The sequence below is a fragment of the Candoia aspera genome, chromosome 1, assembly GCF_035149785.1.
Source record: "Candoia aspera isolate rCanAsp1 chromosome 1, rCanAsp1.hap2, whole genome shotgun sequence".
Classification (NCBI taxonomy): Eukaryota; Metazoa; Chordata; class Lepidosauria; order Squamata; family Boidae; genus Candoia; species Candoia aspera.
The window spans coordinates 73,386,948-73,408,408 of NC_086153.1; the positions used below are offsets into that span (position 1 = coordinate 73,386,948).

Sequence of the window (21,461 nt, forward strand, 5' to 3'; positions counted from 1 at the left end):
TTGGTTTGGATAACGTGGCAAGCATAATAATATACAGTAGAAGATGAAGCCTTAGAATGCCTCTTGCAATTGGACTAGAAAAATGTACAAGCCGTCAAGTTTCTTTTGCTTTTTTTAAACTTCGGTTTAGCACTGCCCCTGAACCAGCTTAAAAAATGATGGGGAGAGATGGAAAGATGGAGTGAAGTATCCAAACTAGGAAGCCCATGCAGAGTAACTGCTCAAACGAGAGAACTGAACAAAATGGCTTACGCTCCGTAATTAATTTTGGTAGGATTGCCTCTCGGTATAAAATGTTAATCCTCTTTTATCACAGAATTCATACAGTCTTGTCAATAATTCCTAAGTTTCTTAAAGCTATTCTTAAAAGTTATTGATACATGAACATCAGATTTATTACAGCATACATCCCTTTAATTAAACAGCATATTAGGTCTTGGGAACACTTGTTGGCCTGACTGAAAACTCTCTGAAGAAGATCTGCCTTCCCAGGCATTTATTTCATTTTATTTATTTATCAAATTTTATCACTGCCCATCTCCCCTCAAAGCAGGAAGCAGACTGGAAGGGGGAGGGGGGCTTTGCACCCTGTGCTAAGCTATGGTTTATTTAAGCATGTTGGGTTTGTGTGGCAAACAGCAAATCAAACCACATTAAAGCTTATTGTGATGTGCAAACTCACTACTTTCTCCAACAATCCTATGACTAAGAACCATTTCTACTGGTCTTCCGAAGCAGCAGTTATAGAGTAAAAGGACTGTTACTAGACAGATTAGAGTTTTGCAAATCACTGTACTACCAAATCCCCTTTTGTTACCACACAATACACATAGTAACAACTAAAATTCTACATCTAGAATTGTATAGGCTTTAACAAGTTTCAGAACCTCTTTATTATTGTGAACTGCTTTGAAATCTTCATGGTTTAAAAGCAGTATACAAATACTGTCCATGTGTAAAAATTAAGCATCTCATATTAAAAAAAATCCCCGTCAATAAAAAATAGAATCTATTAAGATCATTTTACATGCATAATAGGAGAAAAATCACTGAACCTAAGGTTGACTCAAATTTCAATTATTTATATAGAAGTCATTTAAATACACTTTACCTCCAAAGATCACTTCCTTTAGAAAACATGGATGATTTAATAACCTCAGGAGCCATCCATGCATACGTTCCTGCGGTACTCATTTTTGTTGTTCTGTGCCACTCTCTTGCCAAGCCAAAATCTGTAATCTTTAGAGTTTTGTTGTGGATATCATCATTTTCTATCTTCTCAAGCAACAGTACTGCAAAAGACAAAAATATTTTCATTGTCAGTAGTATTAACAATGACCATGTAAGCATATAATTTTGTGGCTAAAACCAAACATATAATTTTGATTTAAAATGTATTTATATTTTTTCACTCCATTTTTTTTTTGGTTAAATAAAATAACACAAAAGATTCTCAACATGCAATTTGCTAATTACTGTGGCAATGCCTTTTTTCCCCTCAATGGGATCAATATGTTTACCACACAAATTGTTGGTCTTTTTGTCTGAGCTGTATAATACCCAAAAAAGCAGCACATGTAACTGAGAGATTTTGGTATCGCATCAAATCTTGCACGCTCTCTCCTGATTTCTCCCCCTCTGGTGCAGATGTGCGTAGGAGTCTGGAAGCTTTTCTTTCTGGTTTTCATTAACCTTAGCTTGTCATGTCTTCTGAGCCAACAAACCATGTTTATTTTTAACTACATTCCCTGGCAGAGAAGCATCAATATTGTTCCCTTTCTCCAGGGGAATTAATAAAATACAGAACAAGAAGGTGCTTATTTTGAGTTTATTCAACTCCATCAATTATTTCACTGTCAAGGCCAGGGTTTGGCAACAATGGAGTGCCTCTCGTGTCCTCTTGAACTCATAGCTAAATTTATTTTCCCTCTTCAATGTAGCACTCTTGGTTTCAGCTCTTCCTTCTCAGTTTTAGCCACATGTTTCTGTTGAAGATACCAAGGTTTTTTGCCTGTACCAATATATGGCCTCCATTGGTCTCACTTAGGTTCAAGCTTCCCCATGTCCTGGTAATATTCCTTCTTAAAAAAAAGAAGTAGCTAGTGTAAGAAAACTAAGTCGGCTAAGCCGTCAAATTTCAGTGAGGAGTTCTTACAAGACCAGTGTTTCTCAACCTTGGCAACTTTCAGATACATGGACTCCAACTCCCAGAATTCCATAGCCAGCATGGTTGGCTGGGGAATTCTGGGAGTTGGAGTCCACACATCTGAAAGGTACCAAGGTTGAAAAACACTGCTGTAGACCATAAGATGTTGGAGTGATAGTAAGCCTCCAGAAATGCAACTGATGTTTCTCTGGAATGTCTTCAACTCAGAATAGGTGCAAATAGTTGTAATAGTTCTGTAAATAGTCGTAATAGTTCTGTAAACTATTCTACTCATGTTCGTATTCATGGATCACTGTGTTGTGCGGTTGGAGAAAATAGCAAATTAGAATGCTTCTTAATAACAAGAAAATTCCTTGCACATTCACAGAGCAGGGAAAACCAGGACTGCATTTTTCTGTCACAGAAATCCAGTCTATGTTTTAGCTGGGACTACACTGACTTATATCCGCAGATTCTTCCTTCAGCTACTGTGCTCTCTCTCCTGCTATAAGCCTGAGTTATAGTGCCATGTAAGCACAGTGGCATCTTTCAGACAGAAGTTAGAGACATACTGTTTGCCTTATATTGTTCTTGGCTTATTTCTCTGGTGATTCCAGATGCAAATCACCAAAACTTATTCACAAAACATGGGAAACCAGGTTTATAGAATGAGGGACTCTACATGCAAAAGAAACCAAAGGTCACAGGCTGGTACTTTATTCCTAGCTAATTCATAAGCCTGACTTGCCACATCTCTTACATTTAGTTTATACTGTCTTTGCTAATAACAGCAACTGTATTCAAGAACACTTGAGATAGACACAGGACAAAGTCTGGTTTAGAGATAGTAAACTGAGAGTAAGAGGTTTTGTTCTGGAACATCTATACTGCAACACACTATTAACCAGTAACTAGTTAAACTAGCTATGGCCATGGAATGGATTCAAGCAAAAGGCTAATGCCCTCTCATCTTTCTAACTGTGGCACATGTTTAATATTTTACTATTTCTAAAAAAAGTGATGCATATTATCAACCTATTTTGAATCACAAACAAAATACCAAAGAAAGTTTATTGGAACTCAATGCCCCAGATGGCAATAATTAGTTCCAAGAGAATGTCCTAAAGGTAATGATTTGAACATGATGGCCTTTGTACTTTAATGAAAGGCGTTTTGTTCTAAATTCCGCAGATGCAAAGTGGAATTCCACAAATTCCATGTCAGTCAGTCAGTCTAACCGAAACCAAATACAATCTGATTTGGAAAGGTGATAATTGGCAGCCAGCCAGCCTTCTGTTGTTTTTTTTTAACTAAGAGAGGACAAAAAAAGCAGCGGTGCAAGGCCATTTACCACAAGCAGAAAGGAGAAGTACAACTGCTTCAGACATGCTATGTTTCCCCCACCCACCTTCGTTTGTCATACTGGGTGGCGGAGCGCTTGACATAAACAAACTGAACAGGCGACATGGCCTTGTGATTGAACAAATTCTTGTGGTCTGTTGCTAAGCAACCTGTATGAGGCCATCCCTCTTGCACTTCTACAGATATTTGCTTCTCATTAGCTTCATATCAAAACAAGTGACCTTTACAACCGTGGACTTCTTCTGTGCACTCACCCACACATAGCTGAAATTCAGTATATATATACACACACACACGAACATACACAGAATCTGAAAGTTACTTTACCCATAAAACACTCAATTAAAAACAAGAACTTGACCACCAATTCCACAAGTTACTGACACCACGCATGTACATTTAGGATGACTTACTGAACCCAATTTGTTTGCAAAGTATTTATTTTGATTTGAAGACATAAAAGGTCTTTTTCAGAGCTAATATTAGGGATCAATTCAATGGGTCAATTCCAGGGATGGTATCAAGAGAAAAGCAAGTTCCCATTCCTCTGCAGTCCCCAGGCATCTGTTCTGAAGTATCTCCCAAAACTTGGAGCAGATTTGATTTAGCAGGGTGCAAGGAGGAGGAAGACATCTCCTCAAAAAGTGCTGGATTTTGCTTTATCATAATTCAACCTTACATCAAGCTCACTTATTAACCTTTTAGATATTTAAATTGGTAAGATCAGTGTTAAAAAGTAAATTTAGGCTGTACCTGTGCAAGCTCTATTGAACTCGGTGAGTTTAACATCTTTAGGACTGCCCTGTTAACACTTGAGCGTAAGACAAGACATACTGCACCTTTTTATATCTTGCCATTTTAAAATCTTGCCGTAATAATTGGTTTGTGAGAAGGAGACTAGACTACAGATGACCGATAGTGGATATCACTACTACAGAGTCATTTCAAAAAATCAATTATTATCCAATAATACAGTGGCTGCTAATCACCACCCCCAGTAATAAAAATGCAGCATGCAAAGTACAAAATACAAGTTGATATGCTCACTGTGGAAGTAGGTATCTTTAACTTGATTATCTGCATTTAAACTGGCCTTGGGGAGGCAATGTATTGGGAGGAAAAGGAGGACACAAGATAATACTGTATCACTGACAAGGTTAGAATGCTCCCTTCTCAATTCTCAAGATACTTACATTCCAATTTTCCCTTTATTGGGTAGCCCTGCCACTTTGTCCATTCAGAATCATGAAGCCAACTAAATTCGACTGCTCTTGGCACAAAGAGTAGACATGTTAATCTATTACATCAAAACTAACAGTATGTCCTCTGGTACTTAAGAAATCACCACATTTACTGTGGTTTTGGATTATAGTTCCATGTGTTTAATTATTTAGTTATAGGCCACCCAACCCTGTTATAACTCTACAACAACTTAAAAAATCTCTAGGCACTACAAGAATAATTGTTCCTTCTAAATTAACATGATGGAATTCAATTTGGCCTCTAAGAAAGAGGACAGGCCCTGGACACTTAGAGCTTGGGCTCCGGCCCTTCCTGTCTCCTTTGGCATATGAAAGGGGTGGCTCCAGGAAGTTATCAATGCCTTGCTTCAGGAAGAGGTGTTGCCAGCAACCTTGAAAGAGACTGTGGTATATCTCCACCTTCAGAGGCCCTACCTGAACCCAGCAGTCCTTAATAACTATAATCCTGTCCCTAAATTTCCTTTTCAGGGTAAAAGTTATTGAGACTATGGTCATTGACAGCCATGGAACAGTCTACAGATAGTAGGATATCTGGACCTCCCCTTATTTTGGTCTTAAAACTTATCACCATGATTCTTGCTTCCCATCAGTAGTTCATCCCTATAAAGCAAGATAGCTTTACACTCCTATCACTATATTGGGTTATGAGGGTTCTGCAGATCACTGCTGCTTCAAACTAGAAGACACTTCATTACAGTCTTGAGTCATTAGAAGGATTTTCATTTTATATTCCAAGGCCTGACTTGATTTGCTTTTCCTTTGACTTTCTACCAAATTTAATGTAGATTTCATCTCCTAGTGATCCCTGAGAGCTGGTTCCTACCAAGTAGACCAGATAAACCAAAATAAATACGTTTGATTTCCACTTGATGACAAATGTTATTGGATGAAAATCTGACTTGATAAGATAAAAGGTAACTCAAATGAAAATCATATTTTTCGTGATTTCATTTAAGCTGATTTTTTTTCTAAGTATACTAGTACGATTTGGATCAGGTTTTGAACAATGTTCAGGATAGAAGAAAGTCATCTATAAAAATTGTCTCAGCCAGACTCCCCCAAGTTAGGAATTCTGTCTTTCAAAGAAGCACAAAGTTCAGGAAGGTTGCATTACACTTTCCTTTAAGGAGATGATTCTGTGATCAAATTTCTAACAGGAACCAAATAATTTGGTCAAAGTAATTTGGGGACAGTGAAATTTTAACTACTTAAAAGAAGAGTATTTATTTAATGAAGGTGCATGCACTTCCTAGGTGGTGGGATGGGGGAAACTATATGTTGGCTTGCAAGTCTCTGGTTTAGGTATCCCAGTTTGCATACAATAGCATGAGCATGCTTGGGTTTTGTTGTGCTTCTGGCATACTAGCCCAAATGTGGCAAAAGTCACCAGTATCACGTCATTATTGCTATCAGGGAATGCTGCATGTGACATGGGTAAGTCTGATAACCTAATCTACTTTTTCCCCATCTTATAATAAAGTTTTATAGCCTTGATCAAAGTCATAACAGACAGGAGAAATCAATGGTTATGGGCCCAGTTGGTGAAACTAAATATAAGCTTTCTTTTTCTCTCCCCGTCTCTTGCTTTCACCTACTTTTGCTTCTACTTCCTTACTTTTTTCCCTACATTTTGCATAACATTGCAAGGTAATAGCATGATAGGTATGCACACTTGTCAAAAGATGAAACTTTTGGTTACGTATCAGTGATAGTAAATTATCACACCATTACAACTTTAAAATGTGATACTTTCATATGGGCATTGCCAAGCAAAATAAACAATCTGAGAAGCTAAATTAACCAAAATGTCAACCCTTCCCATGAACAATTAAGGAATATTTTGGCTGTCAGAATCCAGGAAGCTTCTGTCTTTCAACTCAGTAGATCACTTGGCCTACTCCATTTATTCATTTATAAATGTATTCATTTATAGTTACCTCCCACCTTTCCTTCAAGTGTGCAAGCTGGCACACGGAGCACTCCCTTCTACTATTTACCTCACAACAAACCTGTGATGTAGGTTGGGCTGAGAAAGTGACTGGCTCAAAGTCACCCAGTGACCTTCTGTGGCTGAGGGCTAGAATCCAGGTCTCCCTAGTGCCAATCCAATTCATAATCACTACACCATACTGGCTCTCATTGGCATACAACCTTGTATTAGTCAGATAACTGCTAATTCTGCTCCTTATCGATTGATAAGTGCAGAAATTTATGTTCTTCCCCACTGTACACATACACACCCACTAAACCAGAAAACCAAGATATGCTTTCATCTAGCAGGACTTTCTTTGAGCTTTCTCTCACATTTTATTTATTAGCCACACTTATAACCTGTCCCAATTCCAATGGATTTGTATATCAACAAAAACAATACAATCAATAAAATTCAAACTATACAATCTACAAGCTATACAATCAATAAAATTCAAACCTCAGATAAGCAGATATGATTGGCACCATCAATCAATCCATCAAAATCCATGAATCTCTTGGGGGGTGGAGTCCCAACAAGCCCTCCCTAGATGACAGTACTGAATGGGCAGATTCATTTCTGACATATCCCATTGCGGTAAAGGATTTAAAGATAATGAGCAGCACTCTGAATTGGACTTGGAAGATTACTAGCAACAATGGAATGGCTTTAAGATCACTTTTCATTATCAAAAAGAGCCAAAATGTTAATCTCAGTTGTCTTACTGCAACTAGATGTTTATTACTATACTCTGCACAAATACCAAAGTGTGTGACAAAGAATCACATTGTTTGCATTAAATAATACTATTTATCTCTTTCAAACTATAAAATACAACATAAATTACATTTAAAAATCTACCAGTTTCAATATATAAAACTAGCACATGATTCAGTACATGATTCAGTGTAAATCTTCTGAAGGGACAAGGTAGAAAACATGGCTGGTTTTATTGTCCTTCCTTCAAATCTCTATTTTGTTCATGGTCAGCTTCACATCTAACAAAAATTGTCAGTAATTGCTGTCTGAATATTTACTCTAGGTATAGCTTACACTCAAGGCTATTCCCACTGAAGCTATGTTTACCATCATTTAAAACCTACAACTGTCAAAAGAAGCTAATTCCATTTTAAAAGCACGTGCAAATTAAAGACAGGGTGTGTCCAACCACCTCTCAAATCACAGTCTAATAAGTCTTCCAGAGCATGCCTAGTCATATTTTTAGAAATCTACCTAATCTTTACTAAGGTTTATTATGGAACTTCAAGTAGGTGTGATTTATAAATACTCAAAACAAGTTTTCAAAATTCAAAAACACCTTCATTTGGTTGGATTCATGACATAGAACAATAGATTGTGATAAATCAAAGTATTTCCCAATTACAACTTTGAGTGAAGCTGTTCAAAGTGTGAGGAAAGCTTTTTGTTAGAAACAAAAGCATCTACATGTCTGTCATTTTATGAAGTCCCTTGCTTGGAATAGGTGGTACATGAGCTACCCACTTTTGCAGTTTAGACCAGTGTTTCTCAACCTCAACAACTTTAAGATGTGTGGACTTTAATTCTCAGAATTCCCCCAGCCAGCATCCTGGCTGGGGAATTCTGGGAGTTGAACTCCACACATCTTAAAGTTGCATGAGGTTGAGAAATGCTGGTTTAGACTTTACAGAAAAAGCATCCATAATTAGTGAATTCGTTATACTTTGTTAGTAAAGTATGAGTTACAACTAACTCAAGTCCCACTGATCAAGATCAACTGATATGCTCTAAGGATGGTACCCATATTCTGTGCCTTTGATTAAAGCAAGGCTTGGTGACAGTGTTACAAGTTGCCTCACTGAAAAGTTAAGTTATTAACAATAACCTTGTACAGAAGGTTTCAAAGTTGTTTCATTTCTTAAGTAACAAGTTATAGAACACAAGCCATCCCTGCTGCAATGTTTTGGAGGAAGCAAAGAGAAGGCTGGCTTATCAGGCTTGAGTTAAAAGCACACCTGCAAAAGCAAACATTTCATTAGCCGTGAAAAGAACAAAGCAGAGCTGTTCTGCCAATATTGGCAAGTCTGCCACTGATTGAATAGAAGCTCCCAAATTAGCTAAGGAAAGAGCCCCTTACCGATAAACTCTGGAGCTCTGTATCAGAATATAGTATGTGTTTGATTTCCCAGTGAACTCTGAGTTGCTTGCTGTATATGCTAGAAAGGGTGTTCAGCTTTTCAGTAGATGCATTATTTATATTAAATTTATTTTGGAATTTTATTTTCAAAGACCAGCAAAGCTGTGTCCATGTGAAAACCCTACTGGAGAAAAAAATGTGATGAAATTTTTCAACCTGACACAAATACTAATTAGCCTGCCTTTTAAGACTGTTGCCTACTCCTCAATCTCCAAGTCTTTTTTTTGCCCAATTTCTCTTGACTGCCATAGGTCTCTACAGCCCTGCTCACCCGCCCCTTGGCCAGCTTCCAGCACCGGCATCCTCACTGAAAATATGAATCATGGTGCAAACTGGCATCCAAATATTATTTGTTTATTCTTATAAAACTTTTTAGTTTTGAAGAACAGATTCCCAGCGGGATATTCAAGTAGTAATAAAAAGGATTACAGGTAATTTTAAAGCTGAATTTTGGTTTTGAAATGATCAGGGAAAACACTGAGTTTAATTTCCCATAAGCTTTACTTTGTAAGATCAACAAAATTATAATGCAGTATGGTTTCTCTTCAGATCATATTAATCTTTCACCTTTTAAATGCAATTCCAAATATAAGTCTGTTTGCCTTTATTCTCAAAATGAGATATAAACAGGAGAAGCCGACTGGTATTTCAGTTAGACTTAGCTACTTTACAAGGCCATCTACCTTCAAGCTAGCAACACTTTTTTTTTTAAGATCTAAGCTAACAGTTGGCTAACAAAGAAGCCATTGGCTAAACTAGATTAAAATAGTTGACATAATGGCACATTCTATTAGTGGCAAAAAAAGAACACCGTAGATGTTAAGGTTCATAAATGATGTCTAAATGAAAGCATTTCAATCCATGTTTTCTCACTGACCAGCAGCATGGAAAATAAAAGTAAATGGGTAAAAACAATTACAGAATTGGATTTTTAAAATTTATGCTGAATGTTGACATTTCTTACGGAATTGTGTAAAAATTATCCTAGCTCAAACCTTTAAGTTCTTTTGGAGATGATTTCATACCACTCTAAAGTGTTTATTATTATTATTATTTTAAATGGGCTGTAATTAGTCCTGGAATTCTTTTAAATGATGTTGAATTATATACCAGAAATTGGGAATTTACCAATATATGGAAAACTTTTATTTATCAAGCAAGGGGTATAGAAAAATAAAAATAACTTATTATTATGCCATCTCAGACGTACAGTCTTGGACTGAAGTCACTGCTTATGAACAGGCTCCCTATCAATGTAATAGAAAAAGTGATGAATATTACTCAATGTTTTGTTTTGTTATCCCTTCGAGTCAATGTTGACTCCTGGTGATTGCCTGGCTAGTCCCACCAGTTTTCTTGGCAACTTTTTTTTTGGAAGTGATTTGCCCTTGCCTGCTTTCTAGGGCTGTGTGTGTGAGAGAGGCCCAAGGTCACCCAGCTGGCTTTGTGCCTAAGGCAGGACTAGAACTCACAGTCTCCTGGTTTCTAGCCCAGTACCTTCACCACTACACCAAACTGGCTCTCTTATTACTCCATGTGGTCAATACTTAATGTTGTATTTAAAAACAGAGTTGTTTTCTGTATGTCTGATAACATATGTTTGTCTTTTTTTTCTTTCCTTTCCAATTTTTTGTGTTTGCTTCAGTTTCTTTATTTGTATATTTTCTTTTACTTTTTTGTATCTTAAAGTCAGTAAAAACTCAAATAAACAAAATGCCAGTAAAAACTCAAATAAGCAAAACAGTCTAAGTTTTACTTATGCAAGATAGGGAAATGAGGGAATAACAGATCTCGCCAGTCCTACTCCACAGGTTAGGCACAGAGTACATATGCAGTCAGGCCCTTAATGCTTATCCTTAAAAATGCAAAGACAAAGAACACAAATTTTGGACTTGTGCATGAGGTGTGAGGGTGAGGAGAGGGTTAGGTGCAGAAAGGGAAATTAAGAGTGAGCAGAATATTTTCATACAGTTACGAGGAAATGTATTTGGAGAGTCCTCTATGAGTTTTAGAAGAAAAATACCTGTAATTGCTGCAGGTTGTAAAAGAGATCTCAACTAAGAATATTTTAATGAACTTCCTGTTACTGTATGACAAGCCTGTGCATAAAATGCAAACAGGGCACTAAAGAAATACAAAGCCTGGTTGCCTGAATAAAGCAGCATCATGAAAACTGCTCCTTCTTTGAAGATACTGAAGACGGTGTGCCTGCACTTGCAGCATCTTCAGATTACTAAATATTCTAGTCATGCTATTTTAAAGAAATACACACTTTCCCTTGCGCTTAGCTGGATGGGCTTCTCCGAATCTTTTGAATAAAAGTATGGTTATTGCCTTACTGAATCTTCATTTTAAAATAAAGCAAGTAGATAGAGCTTTACAATTTCACTTGTATCCGTGCATGTGACAATGAGGTACACAAAAACAGTAAAATGTATTGCTTTCTTTTAGATGGGAATATCCATCCAAGGTCTGGCGGATGGCCATCTGTACCATCGTTACTGTTACAGCAGTACCTCTTCTGCAATACACAGAGACTTTTTTCTTTCTTTATACTAATTCATTTTAAATTGAAAATTTGTTTGTTTGGCTTATATGCTGCTTTAAAGCTGACTGTAAGTGGCATGCATTCCAGTTTAATAGCAATTACATGAAAAAGCAGGGAAGCTTGTATTTCATGTCTAGACTATGAATAAATAGCAAGACAAAATGGAAGAACACCATGTTCTTCTGCACCAACCACCCAATATTTAAAATTCTCTATGTTGACTTCACTGAAATTGCCATTTTAATTTTAATTTTTTAAAAAACTTTTTATAACATTTCTATTCTACCCTTCTAGTGCTTTGCATCATTCAGGCTGGCTTATGCGTGAGAATTCAGAATGTGTGGTCCTGGTGTTGAATTAGTTTGGGTTGTTTGTTGAGAAAAGGCTAACCAGAACAGACAAGTTGTATTCATATAGTTTAAAATCTGTTTGGTGATCATGGCGATGATTGTCCTAGCACATCATAACAAAAATGTCTTCTGACATCCATGATTAATTGAACTAGAGCTGGTTCACCTCCTAATGATTTCACAATGACATATTTGTTTAGTTACTAAATAAAATAACTTGCCATACAATCTTTTAGTGAAAAAAGAAATTAGAATTATAATGTCTGCATGTATTTTCTAAAAATGAAACCTGTATCTCTGAGAAATGATGACTATGTAGTAAGATTATATAGAAAACAAAAATGTGTTCTTTTTATTAAAATAATAATTGAAAAGAATCTTCCTGACATTAAATTGTTAAATTTGAGACTTCCTGGCAGTGATTCAAAACATGATTTGAGTTAAATCAAATCTGCCCTGCCCGAAGGCCAAGAAATTAGTAAAATATCAATATCACTTTTTTTTTTTGAAAGGTACCTCAGTTCACATGAAATTGAGAACATAAAACTGAACTAGAAATCTTTTATCAAGCTTTCCCCTACCTGGTGCCCTCTGAAGCATTATGGCATCTGACTGAGAAGAATGCTTTATTCTGACAAAATCAGCATTAAATCTTAGTCAACTAACTATACAAAATATACAAATACAGCCCAGAGTCCCTCTTTTGGGGGAGATGGGTGGTAATTAAATTTGAGTAATAAATAAATAAAATGCAGTTATAAGTAAATTCAGAATTACCACCAATGGCCTAGCACTGATAACAACATTTAAGAATTTGGCAGCTTTCTCCCAAATGTTTACAGCCCGCTATGAAGATAATGAGAACCAGTTTGGTGTACTGGTTAAGGCATCAGGCTAGAAACCGGGAGACTGTGAGACTAGTCTAGTTCTAGTCTCGCCTTAGGCACAAAGCCAGCTGGGTGACCTTGGGCCAGTCACTCTCTCTCAGCCCTAGGAAGGAGGCAATGGCAAACCACTTCTAAAAAACCTTGCCAAGAAAACTGCAGGGACTTCTCCAGGCAGTCTCTGAGAATTGGACACGACTGAATGGGAAAAAAATGAAGATAATAAGCAGATGATCATTGCAACAATCTTTACTTGATTCTAGCAAAGACCAAAATAATCTTTCTTCTTTATAAAAACTGCAGCAGAATGGTATATACATTATAGATTCAGCTCTTATATGGATAGTGTTTGTGCTAACTGGATAGCATTAAAACATCCATCCAGCAGTACCACAGAAAAAATTGTGTTAAACTTTGCCAACAAAAAACTCTTGTATATGTTGGCATTCAACATTTAAAAAAACCCAAACTGAGAAACAGGGATGCACAAGACAAAAGACTACCCTCACTATTGTTGCCTATTTATATTCTGTGAATTTTGAGCATGGTTCTTGATCTCTCTTCAGTTGCATAAGTCTTTCCCCCTTAATCTGACAGAGTCTAGAAGAGCTATGGACTGAATATTCTGCAAAGCAAGAGAAAGCAAAAATAATCATATACTGTATTAAAAAAAACCCATGGAAGATAGGAAACCAGTATAAAAAATACTAAGGGGAACAAAAGTCCTCCATCACGACACTCTTTGTTTTGTCTCTCTGGTAATTCATTAGAATTATTTCAACTCCCTCCCCCCAAAAAAGTTTTTTCTGCTATTAATATATTAAAATCTCTGTCAGTACTAGGCAAAAGGAATCTGGCTAACCTCTGTTAGTAATAAAATTCCCAAGCGATCCTTTGTCATATATCTTCTTTCACCAGTAAATATCCTTATGCAGAACAAAAACAAGAATATGGTGTTCCAGGAACCTGTCAATTTTTGTGCACAGAGTAGAAAAAAGGTTATATTTGTGTCATAATTTCTAATGAACCCAGCATATAAAAGGTCATCAAGTCTGAGCACAGCAACTTGATTTGAAAAGAAAAACAAAATACTGTTACAGACTTTTGCTGATTGCAAGGATTTCATGCACGTAGGTCCTTAAATTGAAACACTTTGTTCCTATCAACTAATAGAACTCTGTAATTTATGACTATAAGCAGGACAATCTCCTGTAAAAACCTCATGACTCAACAAATACAAGCCACATCTAATCTTAATAGAAACACATCATTATGTGCTTCCTTTAAAAAGATGATTAAAAAACAAAAGCTAATTATTTAAGCAGTATTTATTTATTTATTTGTTTGATTTATATCCCACCTCTTCTTCAGGAGCTGAAGATGGTCTACATCACAGTCTCTCAGCCTCAGCAACTTTAAGATGTGTGGACTTCAACTTTCAGAATTCCCCAGCCAGCACATCTTAAAGTTGCTGAGGTTGAGAAACAGTAGTCTATACAATACTCCTCCAATTTTTTCCCCACACAAACCATCATGTGAGGTAGGTTGGATTCAAAGAGAGTGACTAGCCCAAAGCCATATAGTAAGTTTCCATGGCTGAGGGTAGATTTGAACCTTTTCTACCTACCACATGGCAGACTTCCCACCAAGAACCCTAACAGGCTTTATAAACCTTGATGCCTGCCTTTGGATGATGTCAGAACAAGGGGGAGCATCATGGGGACATGGCAGAAGAAAAAAATGCTTCCAGGGCCCATTTGTGCCCTGGTTATGAGCAACTGAGGATACAGGCCTCAATCCTTTTCGCCAACTATTTACATAGTCATCATAACTTTCTTCTAATGATGAGATGCTACTGCTCACTCAGTATCTTCCTAGCTCACTCCCTTTCTCTTTCTCTCTCCAAATACTTGGTGGCAACATCTGTTTGTTGGATTGCTGCATGTAAGGGAAAAGGAAGAACAAGGACTTCTATCAAAAGGTCTGTGACCAAAAAATGCCATGTCATTCCTTTCAGACAGCAGATTTTCAGTATCTCCCTTTCCTTTGTTTTAGCTGGTTTGTACTTTTAATTGTTTTTAATGTGTGCTATAACCATATTTATATTATTGCTCAGTTTAGGATATATTGTAAATATACAGCAGTGGCAGAACCTAGCTGACCTTGGCTCATGAGGAAGTAGCAGGACTATACCTGTTTAGTCCCTGTTTAGGGAGACCACAAGGAACTCACAGAACTAAACTTGATGGGGAAGTAGGCTCAACTTTACTGTGAATATTTGAAATGTCGAAAGGGGAGAGGGCTGCAGATACACTAAACTAAATACATACTAGTAAGAATAGGGTTTTGAAAAAGTACAGAATCCACTTTCAATGCTTTCCAATTTGCTGCTTTTAATGCACTATAAAATAGGATCTAAGTATTTGGATTTGTTTATCTTGTATCCCAAGTATATATTGGACATGCAGGATGCTTATATATCACCATCCAACACCAGATTAAAAAGGCCCAAAATTACACTCCCTTCAATATCAAGCAAAAATTAATTAGACTGATATTTCAGCTACTGATTGGCCAAGGTAAAAAATATGTTAATGTACAGTTACATAACGTATTTCTGTGAAATTAACTAAACTTGTTCTTTTTACCTGTTACATCAAAACTGTTGTGGAAGGTTCATATTTTCCTCTTTCTTATATTGCTGTCTCCTCTCCCAGAGAAAGTATCTTCCTTCCTAAAACGATGCATCCATTGCTGTCATGACTGAGGTTGCACAATTTCACAGATACTCAGTATTGACTTTTTTGCAATTAACATCCAAAAATAAAATCAACCTTGTACTCAGACTGCAGCAATAACTTCTTGCAAAATGATGTCCTACCACTTTTGTTTAACATAATTTTTATCCTTTGAGGTTTTTTCTTCTACTTTAAGGGGAACTAACACATTTTGCTTTCATCTATCTATATCTATTAAAAGACCAGGCAAGCTGCCCTAGTGTATCATCCAATGAGTTAATAGGTAGTCATATTTAACACTATTGAAAAACAATGAGAAAGAAGAATAGAAGTAGGGGGATGGGGCATAAGCATACTTTAATATCCTGTAAAAAGCCCAGAGGTAAATTATAGAGACTTATTTGGAAAAGTTCCACTAAAATAAATGATTTTTTTTAATGCAAGGCTGCTCCAACACTGAAGGCTAATACATATAGCTTGTGAACAAAAACAAAAAGGGCAGAAGCATTCCTTCAGCCCTGGGAAAAGAGACAGTATTAGGAAGAGATTCAGGCTGGCTCTTCCCTGACTTCAAGGGGTGGGGGGTGGGGGGTAGAAGTGGGAGGGGAGGAAAAACACAGTCAAACTTGCAAGATTCTGTCAATATAGCCTAAATCAATAAAACTTAGTTCTAGTCTTCTTGTAGAGTCAGTTTCCTGATCTGGACAACCTCAAAGAACTGACAACAACCTTGCATTGTAGAAGTGTTCAATGGACAAGCATCTGCATTACTCCACAGACCAACTCTTATAATGCTTTTCCAGAAATTAAGTCCCACTAAGGTTCCAGGACTTATTACATTATAACGCTTTTCAAAGTGAAGTGTCAGAGCCAGGGACAATGCAGCATTCAGCTTGGCTGAACTGACAAGTGATTAGGTTTTGATGGAATTTTTAGTTGTAGTACATTTTATTGAAAGAAACAAATTCCTCCATCTCTCCTGATGGCCTCTTGTAAGTTTCCCATTCCTTTTAGACATACAGTATTCCACTCACAGGCTATGGCAGGGGAGTAGGCATGGTAAAGATACGTATATATTTGTTAGATTTATATCCTGCCTTTTCTCCAAGAGTTCAGGGTGGTATACACTCTATTTCCTCCTATTCAGCAATCTCCTCTGAAAACCACAATGATGCCCAAATGACAAGTGCATGGTGACATCATCATGCAAATGCTGAAACTTACATACTTGTGTCAGAGGCCAGGTTTCAAGTGGCATTCCAATATCAAACAGTAGTATGTAAGTCGTGGCATATGCATTATGACATTGTTGCACATGTTTTGTCATTTACCATGCCTCCCATGTTCCTATTTTTTCTCCAACAAACTACGGGTAGGTTTGGCTGAGAGAGAACAGGAGAGACCCAAAGTCATCAAGTGAGGACTGCTAAGGGTGACTTGAAACTGGGACTCTTCAGTCCAAGCCCAACACCTTAACCACTATCACATACTGATTCTCTTCTAAAGCCTACTTTAAATGCATTTCCCAACTTCCCATTTCTGGGATGATTTTCTATTTTGCAATTGATGCATTTAAATCAAATAAAAGAAATTTGGCCATAGTATAAAAATTAGTTAAATGCAGCTATTTGGTTCTGAAGGAAAAGTGCTTCAGAGTAAATGTGGGTGGGCTTGGTGCACCTGTTAATGTCTTATTTAAAAAGCGGTGGCTTTTCCTGAGCTCACACAGTAGCTGTGCATTCTCAGGAAAATACATCTTGGGAAGTTAGAGATGCTGCAATAGGGTGGCATCCTTAACACAAATGTGTCTTTTCCTGGAATTGTGCAGCTACTCTGTGAACCTAGAAAAGGTGCAGCTTCTTTAAGGTGGTGCCAAAAGGTGCAATGAGTGCATTCACATCCCTTCTAAAGCACATTTGCCACTTTGGTTCTAAATAGCTGCATATTCCAAATGTGTATGAACAAATGACATATGAACCATAATGCAGTTCTATGTAAGTATGCACACAGGGCTAAATACCAATTCTTTAATCAATAAATGCCCTACAATATAGACTTTAACTGCTTTATAGTTTATATTGGACCAGGTTACCTTGTCTTCCTTCTTTTCTAAAACTGGGACTATACATCTAATAATGGCTACAAGAGATTTCTGTGTTGGTTGCTATGAATTGGATCCAGGGGTCTTCTCTAAGATAAAATGTAGTTTGTTTGATTTAGATTTAGTATATTGTATAAGTCCAACCCACTATGGTTTATACAAGACTGAATCTAAATTTTAATCCAACTCAGTACAGTATAAGTAGAAAATTCTTTGTTCCTATCTAATTTTTCACATTTGCTTCCAGTAAGTTGCTGATTGGCAATACAGAAATTTTGTTAATAATTTCTGCATTTCTCATTGCTTCATATCTGTCAGAACCTATCCCTTCTAGAGAAGATTTAGTAGGCATCAGATGAACTAATGAACTGGATCAAGATTGTGCCATCCACACTTAGTTATGACTATTTTAATGCTGACAGTTTCAAACTCCTAGTCCAATTTATGCTTGGGCAGGTAGTAGAACCTAGCTGACTTTGGCTGATGATGGAAACTAAACAGGTTCAGCCTTGGAGTCACCCAGGAATTCCATGGCTCCTGGCTAGGGAGAGTAGTCAGAAAAACATCCCAAAGGAGGCAATGGTACATACATGACTTGCAACATGCCAGCAAGAATAACTACAAGAATACGTTCACGAGAAATGAAGCTTGATTAAAGGGCATCTTTGTCTTTAAGACTAGGAATGAAACAGCAGAGATAGCACAGTTTCAATTACTTATTGTGGAGGAGGTACACATTTGTTTTGCTTCTTACCTTTATCCTATTACTTCCTTCATTTTTGCACCTTGCATGTAGGAAACAAGCTATGCAGCTAGCTTCTAGAACAACACACTTCCCATCACAAATGTTTCCTCTGCCACTTGTGAAAAGAGAACTTCATGAGTCAAATCTAATGTATAGGATATGAGGGCTGAACTTCACCTATGGAACTGTTACCCATACAGCAACTGTTATTAAAACATGAGGCCAGAAATGTGTATAACATGTAAACAAAAAATGGGAGCATATAATTTCATGGATATTTTGTGACCAAGGATATAAACTTTATGGTTATTATAACTGCTAAAGAAATTTTGTGTTGGACAAGTGGGTGGCTTTAAAATGAAAATACATCATTTAAAGTTCAAGGAGTGCCATTACGGAAACTTAGGAACTATCAATGTATCAGTAAGATTTTTTTTTAAAAAAACACCTTACTTTCTATAGCATCACTAACTAAGAAGTACTACTGTATTCCTAGGACTCTAGGCAAACCTTCTTCATTGCCTTGGAGGCAGACTTTCAAACTGTTTCATCACTGAAACAAGAATTAATCCCAACAAAATATATTGGGGAATAACCAAAATACATTTCCATTTATAAATTATTTTTTGACGTCAACAAATGGGATCTTCTTCATAAAGAACATCCAGGGTGTTGCTAACATAGTGCATCAAATCAGTAATACTAATTCTTATCACCCCATCAATTTTGTTTTAAATTTCATATGCTTAAAAAATGGGGTTAAATGTCTCAAGCTAATACTGGTGGAAAGAATGAATAGACTAATATAGTAAACTATCATTGCTTTCTCTTAAGAAGATGGAATGAAAACACCTGTACACTGAGTTAGATAGCATTACTATTTCATCTAGCTAATATTTACAATTCAAGCAACACAGAGAATTACAGTCTGATTCTATCCATGACTACTCAAAAGTACATGCTCTTGAGTTCAGTTGGACTTGCTCCTTAAGGTCACAGCCAACTTATATGAAAAGCCACAGATTTCACAAATGAGACTTCTCCAGGCCCTTCCTGTTGTAGATGAGTCATGAGAAGGCTTCAACTTTTCTAAGAAACCAAATACAACTGAGCATTGAAATGGTTAAGTATAACTATTATTGTTACCACAGAAAAGACACTTAATTCAATTTGGTGGAATGAACTTGTAGTACCATATTTCATAATTGAAAAGCAGATTCTTAATGCCTAAAACAATATGCATCTTAAATAGCACTTTTGCAATGCAAAGTTTAAAAATAAAATTTTTCACAGTACTGTTCATTATTACAATATAGGAACATGGCAAAGAATGCGTAAGTTGTCCTTTTAAAAAAACTGTTCAAAATACTTACTGTTACTTGACTTGAGGTCTCTGTGAAGGATGGGAACTATGGCTTCTTCATGTAAGTAAAGCATCCCTCGAGCTATTTGTACTGCCCAGTTGACTAATATATGAGGAGGAATTCGACGGCCCCAGTGGCTCCCACTAGTGGTGGGGAAAGTGCCTGACAAAACTCTATTGAGGGGTCCTCCCCTGGCAAATTCCATAACTAGGCAGAGGTTGGGCTCTTGCAAACTTACACCATGAAGTTCAATGATATTTGAATGCTTCAACATGGAAAACAACTTCGCCTCCTGCTTCACACTCTGTGCTGTGGCCATGATGTCCTCATCTGGATCCTGCCGGGCTGCTTTCACTGCAACTTCTTGGCCTTTCCATATAGCTCTGTAAACTTTACCAAAGCCTCCAACTCCAATAATCTCTTGCAGTTCCAGATGTTGAAAGTCAATCTCTGTTAGAGAACCCATATGGTCTTCATTATCCACAGGGTGCCCATCACCCATGCCTAGGCTTTGGGCTTGATGACCAGTCTTCTCCAACAACCCTAACTGGGGATGTTGGTAACACCCTGGTTGGTAAGTCACATAGTTAGCTGGGAAGATGCCAAGACGATGATGGATTTTACCTGCCCACCAGCCATCATCTCCAGACACAGCTGCATCTTTAGAGAGAACTTCAACCATTTCCCCTCGACGCAAACTCAGCTCATCTTCTCCAGTGGCTTCATAGTCATACAACACAGTCCACAGTGGGCAAGAGTTGCTACTGGTCCCCAAGCATCTTTCAGCTGCTCCCTCGGAGCTCAGCAAAGCCATGGTCAAGATATGGGCACTAACCACATCAGCTTCTGCCTCAACATTGAGAACAGCTAATGAAGTTGCTCTTGAAGCCAACTCTTCCCTATTTTAGGCAGACACAAAAGTGGTAGGAAAGGAGTGAAACAAAGCAGAAAGGGAAGAGACACTGGTTGGGCAAGGATGGGGGACTGGAGCATGTGGATGAGTGAGGAGCAGAAATCACAGCATGTGGAGTGCAGGGTTACAGGCAAGAAACTGAGAGTTGAAAGCGATGAGAAAGAGCAAGGATAAGCAAGCTGACAATGAGGGAAAGAAAGGAGTCAGAGTTGGGGACTCAAAGAAAGCCTAAGCCAGAGGGACAGAAGAGCTGATAGGCGTTCAGGGAAAGGAACGAGGGCAAAGCAGGAAGTGAAAAGTGTTCGGGATCAACGGGAGAAAGTTCTGCCAGAACAAGGAGTGCTTTACAGAGACAGGAGAAAAGCAGCCAAAAAATCCAGGGGCCACACGGCCCGAGAGAGCAAGAAACAAGCAAACAAAATTAACGAGGAGGTAGAATGGGAAAATGAAAGGGGGAAGCGGTGGGGCAGGGAGAGGGAGAGGGGGAGGGGGACACAGCAGGGTGAAATCACGGAGAAGTCGCGACTGGAAAAGGGCGCAGTCCGCGGAGGACAGGGGCCCAGGTGAGGAAAGGGGCGCCAGCAGGGAACGCGGAGAGCAGACGGGGGATGGCAGCAGCAACAGGTAAAGCGCTCGGGGTCCCACCGACGGGGTGGGGAAACGGAGACCGCGGGGCGATCCGAGGCGGCCTCAGCGGCTAGAGGCAATGCCGCCGCCACGGCCGACAGACCGCTTCTCCCGGGTCTTCTCGGCAAACTCTTCTGCCGCCGAGAGCAGCTCCCGAACAACTCCTGCTTGGCCCGGATTGGACGGGCGAGAGCACGTGACGTCGAGGCCAGGCTCTGGGTGCGGGTCAAAGAGTGAAGTCGTGCAGGTGCGTGTCTGGCTGTGGTCGTGGGG

At 38.0% G+C, this 21,461-nt stretch overlaps 1 protein-coding gene across 3 annotated transcripts in view; it reads right to left on the reverse strand.

Annotated features, from left to right (window-relative positions):
• Window positions 1-21,015, reverse strand: part of MAP3K21 (mitogen-activated protein kinase kinase kinase 21) — a 41,827-nt gene extending 20,812 nt beyond the window's left edge. For 2 of the 3 annotated variants that reach the window (XM_063306763.1, XM_063306754.1), the window contains exons 1-2: window positions 19,658-21,014; window positions 1,112-1,292 (exon numbers count right to left, since the gene is read on the reverse strand). In XM_063306763.1, the coding sequence (XP_063162833.1) occupies window positions 1,112-1,292; window positions 19,658-20,462 (986 nt within the window). In that variant the 5' untranslated portion in view covers window positions 20,463-21,014. Of the gene's footprint in view, window positions 1-1,111; window positions 1,293-19,657 lie in introns of all 3 variants that reach the window. The other variant, XM_063306745.1, reaches the window with a different exon arrangement.
• Between the last annotated feature and the right edge of the window lie 446 nt (window positions 21,016-21,461).